General features: G+C 50.1%; 1 protein-coding gene across 1 annotated transcript; it reads right to left on the bottom strand.

The window, feature by feature from the left end:
* Window positions 1-14052: 14052 nt before the first annotated feature.
* LOC128897790 (lymphocyte antigen 6E-like) lies at window positions 14053-19178 on the bottom strand. The gene is made up of 3 exons (XM_054167232.1): window positions 19006-19178; window positions 15192-15311; window positions 14053-14424 (listed from the first exon to the last, which is right to left on the bottom strand). The coding sequence occupies exons 1-3, from the start codon at window positions 19055-19057 to the stop codon at window positions 14267-14269; spliced, it is 330 nt and encodes a 109-aa protein (XP_054023207.1). The 5' UTR covers window positions 19058-19178; the 3' UTR covers window positions 14053-14266.
* Window positions 19179-19381: the final 203 nt, after the last annotated feature.

The raw sequence follows: 19381 nt of genomic DNA, 5'->3' as shown, positions 1-19381 counted from the left end.
AACTAGGGTAGTGAGAAGTGCAGATGGTGTCAGGAGAAGGCAGCATGGAGGTGTCAAAGTTGCTTTCCCAGGGACATGAAAAATGAGAGGGGTGGGCTGCAGGGCGAATCTTGTGGCAGAAACTGGGCTAGGTGGGTGTGAACTAGGTGGGTGTCATGAAGGGTATGAAATAGTTAAGAGAGCCTCGGAGTTTTAAGGGAAAAACCTTAACCCACTTGGAGCTTGGCAGCTGACATCTGTGTTTGTGCCAGACCTTGGGAGTGTGTTGTGCAAGGCCAGTTCCTTTTGTGTAACTGGAACCAGACCAGCCGTGTTTTCAACCCCTGATGGAGCAGTGAGGTGGAGCAAACTGCCAGGCCTGGGAACAGTTTAATATCAACTCACCTCCTTTCTCCCTATTTCTTTCTGAAATGGGGCTCAAATCACAGTTCTCCTCCATGAGAAACTCTTAGTTTCGTGCTCAGGGTTTTAATCTGCAGCCTCAACAGGGGAAGGAGAGAACAGGGAATGATATGAGAAGAAGGAAGCCATGAGGAGTGCTCTCAGTGTCCCTGAGTCACACAGATGGTGCACGCAGGGCAAGCAGTTCAGCCCAACCCTGGACAGCATCAGACTGCTCCGGTTGTGTCCTCTCCTTCCTTGGCAGGTCAAGGAAGGCTGAGTTGCTTCATCTGTCTGTGCGATGTCCAGAAGTGAGGAGATCGTGAGATTCAGGAACCCAAGGGGAAAAGGAAGACCTAGGTGTGCTATTTTGTCTTTCCCACCTAAAGCCTGACTGTTGCAGGCGTCTCACTCTGTTTTTCCCATTCCCAGAGCACATCTGGGTGTGTAGCTGACCTGGCAAGCTCTGAACAACAGGACAGAGCTCCTTGGGTCAGCACCACAGCAGATGACAGAGGCTTCCAAACCTCCAACTAGGAAGGAGAAGGGTAGTCCAGATCCACCACGTCTGGCTGAAACACAAGGTGACCAGGTAGACTTTCATCTGTGAGCAGCAATGACGGTCACATTGAGTGAGCAACCTGAATCCTTTGAGACTGCAACTACCAGCCAACAGGGAACCAAATCCATTTAGTCACATTCCCTTAACTTCCAAGGTCCTAAGATAATTCTGTCTTGTCAGCTTGGATGCTCTTGGGTGATATTGAACAGCACTATCGTGCATGGAGTCAACCACTGTGATTCACATCCTCACTGATGCCCTACCTGAAGGGCAAGATGCAGACTAGCTCACCAAGCAGGGCACAAGCCCAGCCCCAATGCCATCCATGCCATTGGGCCATCAACGTGGCTTGGGCACACCCCAACCAACATTGTACCAGACAATGCCCTGACATGGGGCTGCTCTTTGCAAGCAATTTGGATGTAACCACCCTGTTTGTAGAAGAAAGAGGCTAAGAGTCATGGAAGTGAATCATCCTCCTCGGATCCAGGGCCAAGGTTCATTATTCTGTGGTGACATCTCTGCAGTCAGGTAGGAGGACAGCAGAGACCTGCAAGTTTGAAGGAAGAGGGGCACTGAAGAAGGATGGTTGGGAGAAGGTAGAAGAGGTGAGAGAGAAAAACCCAGTTTCCTCTTGGGATTCCACCAAAGGAATAAAAGCCAGTCCTCTCCAAGAATAGAATAGAATAGAATAGAATAGAATAGAATAGAATAGAATAGAATAGAATAGACCAGGTTGGAAGAGACCTTCAAGATCATTGCATCCAACCTATTATCCAACCCACCCCAACCGGCAGCCACAGTCACAGCTACAGCTGTGAGGAGCAATGATCCTCACAGGTTTATTTAAGCTTGCACTTGTAACACAGCTCAGGTGACAATTCCCCTATCTGTCGCTGATTTTTCACTTGAAGTGTGAATTTCCCCTTGCCCAAGGTCCAGCCCTCACAACCCTTTGTCTTTGACACATGCAGTCCACACGCAGGCACTAAGATGGGATGCAGGGGTTTGCAGCACAATTTTGGGCAACTTGGAGTGTTCTTATTACAGCATTACTTCCTTAGCATGAGGAGCTTGAGTTTTCTGTATTGGGAAGGTGGTTTGACACTGCAACGTGTTGCCCAGAGAAGTTGTGGATGCTCTGGAGAGACCCCACCTGGAGAACTGTGACCGACTCTGCAGCCCTTGGCACGAGAAGATAAACCTGTTGGAGAAAGTCCAGAGGAGGCCAGAAGAATGGTCAGAGAACTGGAATCCTGCTGCGGAGAGGGTTGGTGTTGTTCAGCTTGGAGAAGTGAAGGCTCCAAGGAGACCTTCTTGTGGCATTGCAGTACTTACAGGGGGGTTGTCAGAAACATGAGGAGAGAGTTTCAGCAGGGCCTGTTGTGGCAGGACAAGGGGTGATAGTTTGAGACTAAAAGAGGGAGATTTAGACTGGAGATAAGGAAGACATTTTTTACAAAGAAGATGGTGAGGCCCTGGCCCAGGTTGCCCAGAGGGGTGGTAGATGCCTCATCCCTGGAACTATTCCAGGTCAGGTTGTTTGGGGCTCTGAGCAACATGTTCTAGTTGCAGATGTCCCTGGTGACTGCAGGGGTGTTGGACTAGGTGACTTTTGAAGGTCCCTTCCAAACTATGATTCTCTGCCCCCTTACCAGGAGTGTTCAGTGCCTGGTTGGACAGGGATCTGAGCAACCTTGCCTAGTGGAAGGTGTCCTTGCCCATTGCAGGGGGGATCGGAACTAGAGTCATCTTTAAGGTCCCTTCAAACCCAAACCAGTCTGTGATTCTATGATTTGCTGAAGCCTTAATCAGCAAGCTGCGAACTTTCACCTAGATGTGCTGTATTTTCACTTAGTTCAGCAAAGGGGTGGCCTCCAGAATCAGTGTAAACCAGAAGATAAGGAGGTTATGACCATCAGCAGAAGAGGCAACTCAATATGATAAGAACATTTAACATCCTACCTGAAGACAGAGAAGAAGTCCAATGAGGTGTTTGAAGATCCCAGACCAGAAGTCATCATTATTGGACCAGAAGGTGCATGAAAGGCGTATGAAGAGTGCAAGAAGCACTGAAGAAAGGACACAGAAGATTTTGGACTGCCTCTTCAGGAAGTAAAGCAGGTGACAGCTGTCCTGTTTGTCTTTCTGATCACTGTGGGGGTCTTGTGATTTGTTTTGTGGTCTGGTTTTTGCTTTTGAATTAAACTTTAAGTTGTTGGAGTTACCCAGCGGTGTAGAGAGCAGTCATTGAACGTGCCAGGCCAGCAATGTGTGAAACTCATCTACAATGCAGCTGTGCTAGCAGCTGGCCCTTTGAGAAGCTCCACAGCTGTTTGCAGGGACGTCAAGAAAGCCTTAATTGACTCATCCATTTTTCTTCTGTAAGAAATGAATGAGTAGTTGGACATGATCTCAAAGGTCTCTTCCAACCTCAAGAGTTCTATGATTCTGTGATTAAATCTTTCTGTGTCTGCCCATTATGGAGGGTAGAGATGCACACCTCATCCCCTTTCATTTGCTTTAAGTTCTTGAACTCGTCTTTTGGGTGATGGATCTTTCAGGCCTGGAATTGATGCCCTGCACTGAAACCCAACAGCTGATATTCCCAAGGCAAGGTGAAAGCTGAGAGTGTAATGAGAAAAGTGTGTTTCTCTGGCTGTGGAAAAGCTGTGATGAGCTCCACAGACAACCTCTCTGCTCTCAGTTTATTTTGGGGAGTCTCAGCAAGGGTGGGAAAAAAAATCAGCAAGAGTGGAAAAAACAAATCCACAAGAGCGGAAAGCTCAACCTGTGCGTAGGAAGCTCAGGCTGCTCCCGCTTCTCTCCTGACCCACGTACCTGCCTGGGTCACATCCACCACAAATCCAGTTGCACAGTGAGAACAAGAGCTTGGGCCATCCCTTGTTACGTCTAGAAACTTGTCACACCTCATGTAATAGCCATGCTGAAACCTCTGCATCTGCAACCCAGGAGCACAACGAGAGCAGGAGGAGTCCCCGGAGGAGAGCCCACTTCAGGTGGAGCAGCCGCAGATCAAGGAAATATCCCGCTGAAACCATCTCACCCCAAGGGGGTGTGTTCAGCAGGGCAGAGAAACAAACAGGGTGCTATCTGGGAAGGCAATCGTGCTCCTCACTGGGTGAGCAGAAGACTATTTTCTCAGGAGGCTTGGCCAAACGTTCAAGGCTGTGTGTTTTGGAAAAACAGGGCACGGTTTTGCTGGGGTGTGTTTGTGCTGTGGAGGGGCAGAAGGAGGGACAGGCCTTGGGCTGTCTCAGGAACATCCTTGCACAATGCAGCCCAGCTTTAGCTTCTCTCACCCCGTCCCCCACCACTCATGGGGTATGATGACAGCAGCTCACATGCTATGATTGATTCCATCCACAGCAGAGCAGCAACTCTGAGCCCAGCTCACCAGCTGCTCAGTGCAAACAAGGGCTTGTAAACCTTGAAGATCACAGCCTGGGAGGGGCATGGGAACCAAAAGCCACCCATACTGATCCAAGGAGAAATACCAGGGTGGAGAAGCCACCCTGAGTTTGCAGGCACCCTGCTGCTTGCCAAGAAAAGGACACAGTAGGAATAACTCTCCCCATCTTAATTGCACATGCTGTGTAGCAGGCTTTCACCCACTCCCAACTTGTTCAAAATACCAGCAAAAGGACAATCATGCCTTGAAGGGTCCTCAGCAGAGGCTCCCAGAGCTGCAGCATTGAGTTGCAGTGAGGAGAAGCATGCCATATGTCACAGGCATGGGAGAGCAGCGGCTTTCTCCTCAGCCCACAGCAGCTGCAGTGCTGTTATCAGATTTGCTTTGCAGCCCAACCACTGCTGCAACAGCAGGGTGTGAGGGAGGAGAAAGCAGGATCTCTGCTGGGAAAAAAAGGCCCATGAAAATGTCCTTCCTCTGAAAGGAAATCCCAGGGCCATGTCCTCCCATTTCTGAACTGTAAACACAGCCCTTGGCATCAGGCCCTGATTTTGCTCACAGCTGCTCTCCTCCTGCCTCCCTGCATGAGGGAAAACCCACCTCCATTCAAGTTGAAAGGGAGATGGGGTGAATAAAGTGCCAACAGAAACAAATCTGGCATGGCCTTAGAATCAGGAGACCTGTTCTGCAGCCAAAAGGTCACCCCTTGTCCTCTTGGCATAGCTTTGAGAGCAGACATGTTTCTTGTCCTCCTCTCCTCTCCTCTCCTCTCCTCTCCTCTCCTCTCCTCTCCTCTCCTCGAGTCTCCTCTCCTCTCCTCTCCTCTCCTCTCCTCTCCTCTCCTCTCCTCTCCTCTCCTCTCCTCTCCTCTCCTCTCCTCTCCTCTCCTCTCCTCTCCTCTCCTCTCCTCTCCTCTCCTCTCCTCTCCTCTCCTCTCCTCTCCTCTCCTCTCCTCTCCTCTCCTCTCCTCTCCTCTCCTCTCCTCTCCTCTCCTCTCCTCTCCTCTCCTCTCCTCTCCAGGCCATGGTATCTCTTGTGCTCTCACTGCTACCTGGTCCTAACGGTAGGATAGGTCCTGCCCACCCATTGCAACTCCATCTCATTTCCCCAGGAAGGAGTGGCCAGGAAGGCAAGGAGACAACATGTCATCTTGAGCAGTAACGCTTCCACATGCTGGAGCACATGAGCATGCTTCCTTTGGGTTTCTCATGTCAGTTGTACAGCCTGGTGGGTTCCTGGCTGGACCCACAAAGTTCTCTGATAATAAAAAAGAGATGGCAACCTACTTCTACACCGGTAAATAAGTCAAAGGCAAGACATAGGCTTGCACATTTGCCCACTATCAACATTCACCAATGGCAAGAAACATCTCCCAGACCATGCCTAGGAGACAGGCCAGGGCCAATGAACTATCCAGTTGGACTCGACGATCTTAGAGGTCTTTTGCAATTAAAACAATCCTATGATTCTATGATTGACATCATGTTTGGGGATGAAAAGCATCCCATAACACATCACAGTATCACCAAGGTTGGAAGAGACCTCAAAGATCATTGAGTCCAACCTGTCACCACAGACCTCATGACTAGACCATGGCACCAAGTGCCACATCCAATCTCCTCTTGAACACCTCCAGGGATGGTGACTCCACCACCTCCCTGGGCAGCGCATTCCAATGACGAATGACTCTCAGTGAAGAACTTTCTCCTCACCTCCAGCCTAAACTTCCCCTGGCGCAGCTTGAGACTGTGTCCTCTTGTTCTGGTGCTGGTTGCCTGGGAGAAGCGACCAACTCCCTCCTGGCTACAACCCCCCTTCAGGTAGCTGTAGACAGCAATGAGGTTTCCCCTGAGCCTCCTCTTCTCCAGGCTAATGTCCCCATGGCTGGAGGACAGACCAGTTGGCAAGAAGGCCAATGGCATCCTGGCCTGCATCAGGAACAGTGTGGCCAGCAGGAGCAGGGAAGTCATTCTGCCCTGGTTAGGCCACACCTTGAGTCCTGTGTCCAGTTCTTGGCCCCTCAGTTTAGGAAAGCTGTTGAGCTGCTGGAAGGTGTCCAGAGAAGAGCAACAAAGCTGGGGAGTGGTTTGGAGCACAAGCCCTATGAAGAGAGGCTGAGGGAGCTGGGGTTGCTTAGCCTGGAGAAGAGGAGGCTCAAGGCAGACCTTATTGCTGACTACAACTACCTGAAGGGAGGTTGTAGCCAGGAGGAGGTTGGTCTCTTCTCCCAGGCAAGCAGCACCAGAACAAGAGGACACAGTCTCAAGCTGTGCCAGGGGAGGTTTAGGCTGGATGTTAGGAAGAAATTCTTCATAGAAAGAGAGATTGGCCATTGGAATGTGCTGCCCAGGGAGGTGGTGGAGTCACCATCACTGAAGGTGTTTAGGAAGAGACTGGATGGGGTGCTTGGTGCCATGGTTTAGTTGATTAGATGGTGTTGGATGATAGGTTGGACTTGATGGTCTCAAAGGTCTCTTCCAACCTGGTCTATTCTATTCTATTCTATTCTATTCTATTCTATTCTATTCTATTCTATTCTATTCTATTCTATTCTATTCTATTCTATTCTATTCTTACCACTGCTGAGATGCAGCTGGGAGCTGGGTGATGAATGGAAAAGACAGTTTCCCAGCTTTTGCAGGGTGAGGCACATCTCCAAGCCTCCTCCCATCCTGGCATTGGGTTCATTCCAGGAACCAAATCCTGGCCCTGAAGCTCCTCTGATTGCACTGTCAGGAGACTCAGCCTCAGCCCACCAAGAAACCTCTCAGCCTGCTGGCAACAAGTCAGGCAGTGACCAAACAACTGTTGCACTGAGAAACAGCCAACACCTTTGTATTCACTTCTGTGTCTACCTCCAGCCATTGTAAAAGCTCCTGTATGAAAGGGAAGATAGGCATAAATGTCTTTCTTCACAGTTTGCATGCCCAGCTCCTAATAAAATCTCCTCAGCACCACAATGAGTCAAAGAACAGCATTTCTGGAGGAGTGAGCGATGTGGGAGCAGCCCCAGCTTTGCCATGACAGGTTTCTGCATCACATTATGGAAAGGATGAGTGTTCACCACAGTTATAGCAGCACAACGCTGCAGGGGACTGTGAGAAGCAAGCTCTGAGTGCACAGACATCTGCAGTGGGGTGTTGAGGCTGGCCCTGATGTAAGGACCTGGGAGAAAGGGTGAGACATCACCAAAATAGTGAGTGCTGAGATTTCAAGAGCCCTCCAAGTCAGGACAAGAAGCCCTACATTGTTATCACCATCTTAAAACATGAATCAGAGGCACTCTTCCATGAGGAAGGGGTGGTAGAACTTGGTTTAAAGTCTCACCTAAATCATCTTCTCCCCAAAGAGCTTTGTGGGCTTCTTCCCTTCTCTATTTTCATACAGCTGCTGAAGGCACCAGGCAGGGTGTTGATGACAGGGTTAAACCCCACAGACAAAGAGGGAAAAGGTGGAATTTCCATTATTTGCATTCATGGTGGGTTGGGAGAACTAATCTTGATTTTTGGCTGTGACCATTTAGGAGAGGAATGGCGAGAGTTAGAGGAGTTTTGTGTCAAAGGGGTGGGAAATGAGCAAGGAGCCATTGCAAAGAAGGAATGCACCAGAAAGAGGGGATAGAATCACCCATAACAGGACTGAAAAGTGCAGCACCATCTGATTTGATCCCATTCTACTTCCCAGGACCTCACAGACATCAAGAAAATCAAGCTCTCTTCATGCAGCCCAGGCCTAGCCCAACATCCACACAGCCATTCTGGGGACTCCCAAGAGTATAAACAGCTGTATGAGAGGGAGGGACAGAAGGTTGCACAGAGGGGCTCACCCCACTTCCAAGCAACCCATGACCACAGGCTTTGTGTTGAAATCTTGCAGGGCTTTGGGGTTCAGATGCAGATACCCCCTCTTCTAGCACAGGCACCCCAGAAGCTGATCTTAGATGCACAAAAATTATCCTGCCCAGCCAAACCAAGGCACATCCCTGGCGTGGGAAGAAGCAGACCCTGGAGGCCAGCCAGGTCCCACCATCAGCCAGCAGAGCTTGGCCAGGCTGGCATCAACAACATGTTCCTACAGCCAGCCTTCTTCCTTGGGCTGCTTCCAGCTGAGCCATCTCATCCCTCGCAGGACTGCTGGTTTACCCCACGGAAGTTGCTCCAGGAGCGCTGCCCGTCTGTGGGCAGACAGCGTTCTGCGGGCAGGCCAGCGCCACAAAGAGGCAGCAGCTCCCTCTCGTGGGCTTAGTCTGGTTCTGTGTGCTGGAAACCATCCAACATTTCCCAGAAAACTGATTTTTCAAATGATTTCCCCCCCCCTCCCCTCATCAATCAAAATATTCATTGGCACACCAGACGTGGAAGTTTTGTGGAGATGTGCCAAGTTCCATCACATTTCCTCTTGTAGGAGGATGATTTCTTCTTCCTTTTTTTTCTCCCCCACCCTTCTGGGGGCTCTTTGCATTTTTCTCACCACTGATGGAAACAGCAACTGCTTTAGATATGTAAATGATGAGTCTCTCTAATTCACTTGTCCTGGGGCTCTGGAAAGAGTTGAGAGTCTCCAGTGAGCCCTTTAAGCACTATGTTTGATGCCTGTCCTAGAGGGGGGCAGGCACAAACTGAAGTATCCAGTATTTAGATGCATCATTGAAGGCCTCAAAGGGCCTTTCAGTGTGCAGTGCTTAAAGACAAGTATGTCTTATGAAGTCAAAAGTCACGAAAAGGAAAATAATAGAAACCATCTCTTTTGATGTTTTTGGCCACAACAACCCCATGCAGCACTACAGGCTGGGGTCAGAGTGGCTGGAGAGCAGCCAAACAGAAAGGGACCTGGGGGTACTGGTTGATAGTAGGCTGAACATGAGCCAGCAGTGTGCCCAGGTGGCCAAGAAGGCCAATGGCATCCTGACCTGCATCAGAAATAGTGTGGCCAGCAGGAGCAGGGAAGTCATTGTGCCCCTGGACTCTGCATTGGTTAGGCCACACTTTGACTACTGTGTCCAGTTCTGGGCCCCTCAGTTTAAGAAGGACATTGAGGCTCTTGAACGTGTCCAGAGAAGGGCAGTGTGGCTGGGGAGAGGTCTCAAGCATAGCCCTATGAGCAAAGGCTGAGGGAGCTGGGATTGCTTAGCCTGGAGAAGAGGAGGCTCAGGGGAGACCTTATTGCTGTCTACAACTACCTGAAGGGAGGTTGTAGCCAGGTGGGGGTTGGTCTCTTCTCCCAGGCAACCAGAACAAGAGGACACAGTCTCAAGCTGTGCCAAGGGAGGTTTAGGCTCGAGGTGAGGATAAAGCTCTTCGCAGAGAGAGTTGTTAGCCATTGGAATGTCTGCCCAGGGAGGTGGTGGAGTCACCATCCCTGGAGGTGCTCAAAAAAGGATTGGACATGGCACTTGGTGCCATGGTCTAGTAGTCATGAGGTCTTGGGTGGCAGGTTGGACTTGATGATCTTTGAGGTCTTTTCCAACCTTACTGATTCTATGATCCTATGATTTGTAGCACACAAAAAACCCCCCATGGACCCCCCAAAGTGCCTGGGAAATGCTGTCCTAAGTTGGATTTAGAAAACTCCTGGTTTCCTCAAGTTGCTGAAATTTCTCCCAGAGTGTAATTTCCCACAGCATTTCCACCCAAACATCCATTCTGGAGGTGTCATGAGTCTGGAGAGGTGTTTGTCCATCCTGCAGCACACCCTGGTACCTGCTGGGGACAGCCAGGTTGCTTCTCCCATCTTCCTCCTCTCTGTGTGGCATGACCTAGGAGGTCTCACCAGCATGCTGCTGATGCTGGCCACCCTGTAAGAATCATGGAATTGTTTTGGTTGGACAAGACCCCTAAGGTCATCAAGCCCAACTGTTGACCTAACACCACCATGGCCATTAGACCACATCTCAAAGTGCCACGTCAACATAGTTTTTGAACACCTCCAAGGACTGACATGGACCTCATCCTCCCACCCCAAGCCCTGTGGAGAATTAAGCAACAGATCAGGGGCTGCTTCAGGAATGTGGTTTGGTGTTTTCCTGTCTGGTGTGATACTCATCTTGGTGGTGTGGGACAGATGGAGTGGCTGCTGGCCACAGGAAGGCTTGACTTGCCTTCATCTGCCATCACCACCCACAGAGTCCCCTGCCCAGGATGCTGCTTTTTAAAGGGCTTGACAGCTCCATCCCCCTTCCAACCCCTCTCCAAGTACTCCTCCAGCTTTGCCCCCACGCAGAGCTTGGCACAGAGCTAAACTGACCATGTGGGTTTGGCTGTTGGAGGCTGTAAGGTGGGAGCTCTGATAGCTGGCCTACAGCCTAGATATGCAGAAGCCACATCACACCTCCTCCTGTGTCCATCCAACAAGTCCCTTAGGTATTTAAACTGTTGGTTGTTATCTGCAGCCAAGCATTTGTGATGCCATTTGTAACTGTTTGTTGTTTCATCTCAACACTGCCATGTCCCTCCCTGCTCCAGCCACTGAAAGGAGCCCCTGTTTGCTTCATGGCGCCTCTTCTAAATGCCATGCTTGGGTACTTCTTGCTCCAGGGACCCTTCTCCATGCCTTGCACCAAGGCTTTTTAGTCCCTTCGGAGGATGACAGCCCTCTCTTCTCTCTCTCCCCATGTCTGGACGCTTGGGTATCTGCTCCCAAATGCCTTAGTCTCTGTAGCGTCTTTCTCCCACATCCTGGATCACCTCCAGCTGAGCTCTTTTGCACTATGGGATGCCACAAACTACTTGAGTGCTGCACCTCAGCCTTGCCATGTGCTGGGACAAGTAAGAAATCTCCATCATCTCTTTGCCAGCTCCCTCATTACCATCACGCTTTTGAATGGGGTCAGAGAAGCTCAGTGCAGCCTGCAGTGGTTGGAACAATGAGCTCCTTTCCACCCAGTGGAACTGAAGGTCCTCCAAGCACCTTTCAAACCCAAAGGGTGAATGCTGTCCTGCACAATGACACAGCAAGGGGCACAGGCTTGTGGGAGTTTTCTGGATAGCTTCACCCATGTGTTAGCCATCTTCCTGTGGGCTCAACTGGCCCTAATTCCTGGTTAAAATTAGTGGTTGGGAATCATACCCACTGCTTCCTCCTCCCTGAGCATCTTGCATGTATTGAAGAGGAGTAATTTGCCACCAGGTAGCTTTACACCACAGGAGGAGGGCAGACACCACCATCCTTGAGATGCAGTGCCCTTTGGGCAAGGGAAATAACCCTTTGCTCTTCAGCCATGCCCAGGATGATTTCCTTCCCCTTTTATCAGTCATGGGCTAGAACAATGCTGCTTTTACTTCGAGGGGGTTGGGGAATAAATAAAGGCAAGCAACACAATAGACCAAACCAAGCATAAAAAAGCCAGTTTTGCTTGAAAGCAGCAAAACCTTCCCCCACCCCACCCCAACTGTGCTTTCCTGCAGGCTGTGGAAGATTGTCTCCACTGCTGCAGGATGTGTAAATCCAAGGCAATGCAATATTAATTATTTAGAGTCCATCCAACCAGGGTTCCTCTGTGCTTTCAGAGAGATGAATAATTCCAGCATGCAGGAGGGAGAAACACACACAAGTTTTGGGGGTTTTTTATTGGCCTTTTTTCTTTTTTTTTTGGTTGTTTTAATGAGAAAATATTGTGTGAGGAGTAAATTAGAGCTTTGGAGTGTTCAGGTTGAGGGGCAGGAGGGGGCTTGGGTTGCTTCAGGGTGCAAAATCATGTGAATTCCTAAAGAGGGTATAAAAGAGATGATGGTTTAATGAAGAGGTAAAGGGAGGGGTATCACCCAGTGTGGGTCCTTCAGCATGGAGATGTGTCCTCCCAGGGTGGTGGAGCTGTGAGGAGGAGAGGGTAAAGGAAAGTAGGACTTGATTAATAAAGGAGAACCCACATCTCTGAAAGCTCCTGTTATGCAGCACTTCAGAAGAAGTCATTCATCCAGAGCAGCCATGGGCACCAGCCCAAGGCTCAGCGTGGCTCAAAGCTCTTTTTGTCCCCCTTGTTTACCAGGGCTGGGCTCAAAGCACGTCATCCCTTGGCTGAGCAATGTCTTGCAGATTTGCTGACCCAAGTTTAAGCATTTCCATGCTTTCACCAGAACAAAACTCCTCCAAAAAAGTGCTGCTTGGGAGGAGGGAGAAGCATTCAGCACCTCCCCTGGCAATGAAAAATCTCCCAGCTCTCTTTGTTGTTCACTTTTTCCCTTTCCTCTGCTCTGATTTCCCTGCAGCCTTGGGAAATAGTCTGGGATTCTGGGAAACATCTACATGAAATATCTGGCCTCTCTGAAATCTCTGTTCTTCTAGAAACCCTCCACTGTTCCTTGACCCAAATGCTTCAAATGACCCTGAGGTTGCTTTGCAGGATGTTGGAGGGACAGGTAAATGAACAGACCATTGGAGGACACAATGCCAAGTGGTAGGTCCATGGCAGTGCTAGTCTTGTGTGAGGCACTGGGGTCAGGCCCAGGTTCACTCTTGTTCAACATCTTCATTCCATGGACGAGAGGATATTGTGGAGCCTCAGCCAGTTTGCTGAAGACTGTGAGTGGCTGATACCCCACCAGGCTGTGCTGCCACTCAGTGAGGCATGGACAGGCTGGGCACATGCAGGGGAGGAACCTCAGGAAGTCCAACAAGTGCAGGGTCCTACAGCTGCAGAGTCACAACCCCCTGCACCACTACAGCTGAGGGTGACCTGCTGGAAAGCAGCTCCAAGGAGCTAACCTAACCCTAACCTGGGGGTGCTGGTGGAAAACAAGTTCACCATGAGCCAGCAATGTGTTCCTGTGGACAAGGTCAATGGTGTCCTGGGGTGCATGAAGAAGAGTATGGCCAACAGGTCAAGGAAGGTTCTCCTCCCCCTCTACTCTGCCCTGGTGAGACCACATCTGGAGTCCTGAGTCCAGTTCTGGGCACCCCAATTGAAGAGTGGCAGGGAACTATTGGAGAGAGTCTGGCAGGGGCTACAAAGCTGCTGAGGGGCCTGGAGCACCTCCATGAGGAGAAAAGGCTGAGAGACCTGGGGCTGTTTAGCCTGGAGAAGAGCATCCTGAGAGGGGATCAGATCAGTTTCTGAAGGGTGGAGGTCATGAGGATGGGGCCTGACTCTTTTCAGTGGTGCCAAGCAACAGGACAAGGGCCAACAGACACGAACTGGAACATGGGAAATTCCACCTAATCATAACAAAAAGCTTCTTTCCTGTGAGGGTGCTGGAGCCCTGGAGCTGGCATCCCTGAGAGGTTATGGAGTCTTCTTCTCTGGAGACTTTTAAAACCCTCCTGGCCATTGTGATCCTGGGCAGCCTGCTGTGGGTGACCCTGCTTCAGCAGGGGGGTTGGAGTGGATGACCTTCCTGGAAACTCCACCATTCCGTGATTTTGTGAACAACAGCCACAAGCAAGCAAGACAACATGAAGAGAGGGATGACCAAAGACAGCTGGTAGAAGTGGAGGTGGGGACAAAGACTGGAGATAAGCAGATGTGTGCAGATAAGCATAACTTTGATAAAAATGCAGCACCACAGCACAGCCAACAGGAAGAGGTGTGGGGTTGCCAGGTCTGGCTGGTAATGGGGGACAGGGGGATGCCATTGTCCCAGCTGCACCCCAGATAAGAGAAACCCCTCTAGTGACTGGCAGGACATGCAGAAGCAGCATCTCCCTCCCCAGGCTGCAGGACATAGCACAGACACTTCTTCATCAAGCTGCCAGGACGACAGAGCTCAGGCATGAGAAGCAAATGAGAAGCTACAGGTTGGGAGACAACACAGGGTGATGACCGTAATACTTTATCTATTCTATGTCCATACCCTGCTGGGGGAGTCTGACCATGCTCTTCAGGCCTCCAGGAGCCCCTTTTTCCCACCACTGCTGAGCAGGTGAAGGAGGACCCTGGCGTGGCACTCCCTGCCATCTCACCGCCGAGCTAGCCTGGGTCCAGGGCATGCACTCAGGTTGCACAAGAAGGATTGGCAGCAATGGGATGTGTAGGAAGCCAGGCCCAGGCTGAAGTTGTGATCTGGGCAAGTCTCAGAGCACTTCTTGGTGATCCTCTTCCACAAAGACAAAAAGCCTGGTGCAAAGAAGGGAGAGAGCAGTATGAACAGCGTTTGTTGAATGCTCCTCAATCTCATGCCGCGGGGGGATGAGCTAATGAGTCCCACTGTCCCATGCAGCCCCAAGGACCAGTATGGCCAATGAGACACATCCCAGTCCCACTGGAGCTGAATAATTGCTGGTGAGCAGCTGCACAGGGCATCCAATATCCCTGCTGGGCACCTGGCACCCCCCAGCATGGACCCCCATGCAAGGCTTTTTAGGTGTATGGTCGCATCCATGAGACTATGTTCATGCCTGGATTGAAAGCACATTCCCAGACTGCTGTTCCTGAAGGAAAAAAATTGTTCTTCTCTAAATCTCTCTAGACCTTTTCATCCATCCTATCTGCTTCTTTCCACCTCATTGTCTACTTAAGGCACACATTTATTTTCTCTCTTCTGAAGATATTCAGAATCCACCTGGATGCAGTCTTGTGCAACCTGCTCCAGGTGAACCTAGGAGGGGGTTGAACTAGATGATGCCCAGACATTCCTTCCCACCACCCACCACTCTGTGATCTGTGATTCAGAAGCTAAAGAGGAAGATCTCAGTGTGTGGCGAGGTGAAGGATTTCAGACCACACAAACTTCAGCTCTACCAGGCTGAGCTAGCAGGGTTTCTGCCTCCCACATGTGCTTCCTTGTGACTCCGAAGGCCATCCATCCACAAGGAGTAACCATAACAAATGCAGTCACAGCCCATTCCTGAGTTCCCATCTGGGGAGACACAACCAGCACATACCAATTCCTACAGAAGCAACGTTGGTCACACAATATTCATCCTTGTCCGAGCACTTCTCAGCCTTCAGACAGCTCCAGTTGCTTTGTTGCCAGTTACAGGTGTAGCAATACAGGGAATTTACTGCAGGAGAAGACACAGGATATGGGAGCTAGGTGAGGAGAGGGGAAGGGCTCTGTACATTGACTTGGATGAACTTGAGAAGTGGATGTGTGTGTACCTCCTGAAGTTCAATAAGGTCAAGTGCAAGGTCCTGTGCCTGGGTCAGGGCAATCCTTGATATCAACACAGGATGGAGATTAAGGGATGCAGGGCAGCCCTGCAGAGAAGGATCTCAGTGTGCTGGTAAGTGAAAAGCTGGACATGAGCTGCCAGCCCAGAGTCAGCCCTGTCCTGGGCTGATCCCCAGCAGTGTGGGCAGCAGGTGGAGGGAGGAGATTCTGCCCCTCTGCTGAGACCCCACCTGCAGTGCTGGGGCCACCTCTGGAGTCCTCAGCACAGCAGAGACATGGACCTGTTGGAGTGGGGCCAGAGGAGGCCACAGCAATGATCTGAGGGCTGGAAGCCCTGTGCTGTAAGGCCAAGCTGAGAGAGTTGGGGGTGTTCAGCCTGGAAAAGAAAAGGCTCCAAGGACACTTTATTGCAGTCTTTCAGAATTTAAAGGGGATTACAGGAAAGCTGGGGACAGACTTTTGAGCAGGGTCTGTTGTGACAGGATGAGGGGTGACAGTTTGACACTAAAAGAGGGAGATTTAACCTAGAGATAAAGAAGAAATTCTACACCATAAGTGTGGTAAGATCCTGTCCCAGGTTGCCTAGAGAGGGGGCAAATGTTCCCTCCCTGGAACTATTCCAGGACAGGCAGTATGGAGCTCTGAGCAACCTGATGTAGCTGATGTCCCTGCTCATTCTAGTGGGGTTTGGCCTAAATGACCTTTAAAGGTCCCTTCCACCCCAAACCATTCTATGTTTCTATGGATTCAGCCCTAACACACACATAGTCTAACTCTCCATTTTCACAGCTTGGGTTATCTAACATGGTTTCAGGCAGTCTTGGCTTTGGCCCCAAAGGCAGGCTCTCTGTCTCTTGGGCCTTGTTAACACTTGGAAATTTGTCAGAATCACTCCTCCAGCCGGTGAACAAAGCTAAATGGCAGAAAGGTATTCTTGGGCCACAATGAGACAGAAATAACTATCCCAAGGAATTATTTTTCTGCACCAGACAGTGTGGCAAATTTCCAAGTGCTGGCAAAAACCTGAGAAAATGAGGACAAAGTTTATTTTTCCTGGGTGCTTAACCATCTTGTCCACAGAGAATACAAGATTGGATAGCAGGAAGAAATTCTTTACTGAAGGAGTGGAACAGGCTGCCCAGGGAGGTGGTGGAGTCAGCATTCCTAGAGGGATTCAAAAAACATGCAAAAATGCACCCTGGGACATGGTTTAATGGCTGTGGTGAGGTTGGGTTGATGGTTGGACTCAGTTATCTTGGGGAGTCCTTTCCAACCTCAACAATTCTATGATCATCTATGTTAAGAGGGCTCTGAATTCATTTACAATCTACCAGCTCAAATATACAAGGCAAACGATATGCAAATGCACCTCTTCACCCAATATCCCAGCAGGAGGCTGCTTAACCCCTGTAGCCCACAACCCAGCTTCTCCCTAAATCCTGGACTTTGTCCCAGATTCTCTGAAATCAGCAAGCTTGTGGGATCTCTGAGATGAGCAGAAGTCAGAGACATTCATGAGGCAGATACATTCACTGAAACACAGAACTCACTGGGCTGGCTGGGGCTTCGAAAGGTCACCTAGTCCACACCCCCTGCAGTGAGATAGGATAGGATAGGGTAGGATAGGATAGGATAGGATAGGGTAGGGTAGGGTAGGATAGGATAGGATAGGATAGGATAGGATAGGATAGGATAGGATAGGATAGGATAGGGTAGGATAGGATAGGATGGGATAGGATGGGATGGGATGGGATGGGATGGGATGGGATGGGATGGGATGGGATGGGATGGGATGGGATGGGATGGGATGGGATGGGATGGGATAGACCAGGTTGGAAGAGACCTTTGAGATCATCGAGTCCAACCTATTACCCAACACCATCTAATCAACTAAACCATGGCACCAAGCACCCCATCCAGTCTCTTCCTAAACACCTCCAGTGATGGTGACTCCACCACCATCCTGGGCAGCACATTCCAATGGCAAATCATTCTTTCTATGAAGAACTTCTTCCTAACATCCAGCCTAAACCTCCCCTGGCACAGCTTGAGACTGTGTCCTCTTGTTCTGGTGCTGGTTGCCTGGGAGAAGAGACCAACCTCCACCTGGCTACAACCTCCCTTAAGGTAGTTGTAGACAGCAATAAGGTCTCCCCTGAGCCTCCTCTTCTCCAGGCTAAGCAACCCCAGTTCCCTCAGCCTCTCCTCACAGGGCTTGTGCTCCAAACCCCTCCCCAGCTTTGTTGCCCTTCCCTGGACACCTTCCAGCATGTCAACATCTTTCCTAAACTGAGGGGCCCAGAACTGGACACAGCATATCTTCAACTAGATCAGGTTGCTCAGAGCCCCATCAAGCCTGACCCTGAATGCCTCCAGGGAAAGGGCCTCCATCATCTCCCTGGGCAATCTGTTCTAATATTCCACCACCCAAGAACATCTTCCTAATTTTCAATCTAAATCTATCCTTCTCTAGTTTGAAACCATTGCCCCTTGTCCTTTCATAAGCCCATGTAAAAAGCCCCCCTCCAGCTTTCTTCTAGGCCCCTTTCAGGTACTGGAAAGCCAGTATAAGATCTAGTCCTGTCCCACTGCTTCCACTGACTGCAGCAGGAACAAGGTGAATGGAGTTCTTGATGTATTGTGGTATCATGGGCTGAAGCCCTTCTTCATCAAGATTCAGTGATAACCACAGCCTTGCATCATCTCAACAGACAAACTCACTGAGAAGTCTCTTAACAAAGACACAACAACGGCATCAGCTTCCCTTTTTTCTGTCTGGCTTTCATCTAGAGATGTGTCTACAGGGAGATTGCACTGCAGAGAATAAAACTGTCACATGCCCAGGCTGAGACTACTGATAAAGAACCAAAAGAAGAGCTTGGTGTCCTTCAGCTGCACCACTGCAAGAGCTCACTGCCTTGGGGTACATTAAGAGGAGCATGACAAGCAGGCTTAGGGAGGTTCTTCTGCCCTTCTTCACTGCCCTAGGCAGGCCATAGCTGGACTCCTGGGTCCGGTTCAAGAGAGACAGGGAGATTCAAGAGAATCCAGCAGAGACTACAAAGCTATTAAGAGGCATGGAGCATCTCTGCAAGGAGGAAAGGCTGAGAGACCTGGGGCTGTTCAGCCTGGAGAAGAGCAGCCTGAGAGGGCTGATTGATAGCTAAAAGGTGGTGGGCAAGAGAATGGGGCCAGACTCTTATCAATAGGGTCCAGTGACAGAACAAGGGGCAACCGGCAGAAACTAGAAACCAGGACATTCCATCTGACAGAGGAAGAAACTTTTTTGCTTTAAGGGCACTGGAGCCCTGAAGCAGGCTGCCCAGAGAGATTGTGGAGTCTCCATCTCTGGATAGATTCCAAACCTACCTGAACGCAGTCCTGGGCACCCTGGTCTAGTTGACCCTGCTTTAGCAGAAGAGTTGTACTAGATGATCTCCAGAGGTCCCTTCCAAGCCCCACCATTCTGTCATTCTGTAACTCCAAGGCACACCCTCCTATAATTTTCTTCCCTGGCTCTGAGGTCTCCCTGCCTTTACAACACAGAAGTCCTCTTTGTCTAGTAGCCAACCGCGACACCTCACCTTGATCTGCACACAGGATCAAAGCCAGCACAGCAAGGAAGGAGACCTTCATCTTCTCTCAGTCGCCTCCACAGCCCAAGAAAGACACCCTCACCTGGGGACAGGATATATATCTTCCCTACCTTTGGACCCAGTGATGATGAAGACACCAATTTTGAAAGAGTGGGCAGGATCATGAGCTGTCTGAGAGGCTTGGAATGCATGTGGGTTGTTTTCTCACCTTGGTGTTGCCTTCAGGCTGGTCTGATGTGTCCAGAGAGGAGTGAAAGCACTGAGACAATTCATTCCATTTATTGCTTTTAATACTTTAATTTCATTATGGTCAGGGGGGCATTGCTGTTGATGTCTGAGTTGGGGGTTTTGTACTCTTTAGCTC

This window comes from Dryobates pubescens, chromosome 14 (assembly GCF_014839835.1).
Source record: "Dryobates pubescens isolate bDryPub1 chromosome 14, bDryPub1.pri, whole genome shotgun sequence".
NCBI classification, from domain to species: Eukaryota; Metazoa; Chordata; class Aves; order Piciformes; family Picidae; genus Dryobates; species Dryobates pubescens.
Note: the sequence above shows the minus strand (reverse complement) of the source record. Positions and strands in the feature narration are given on the sequence as shown.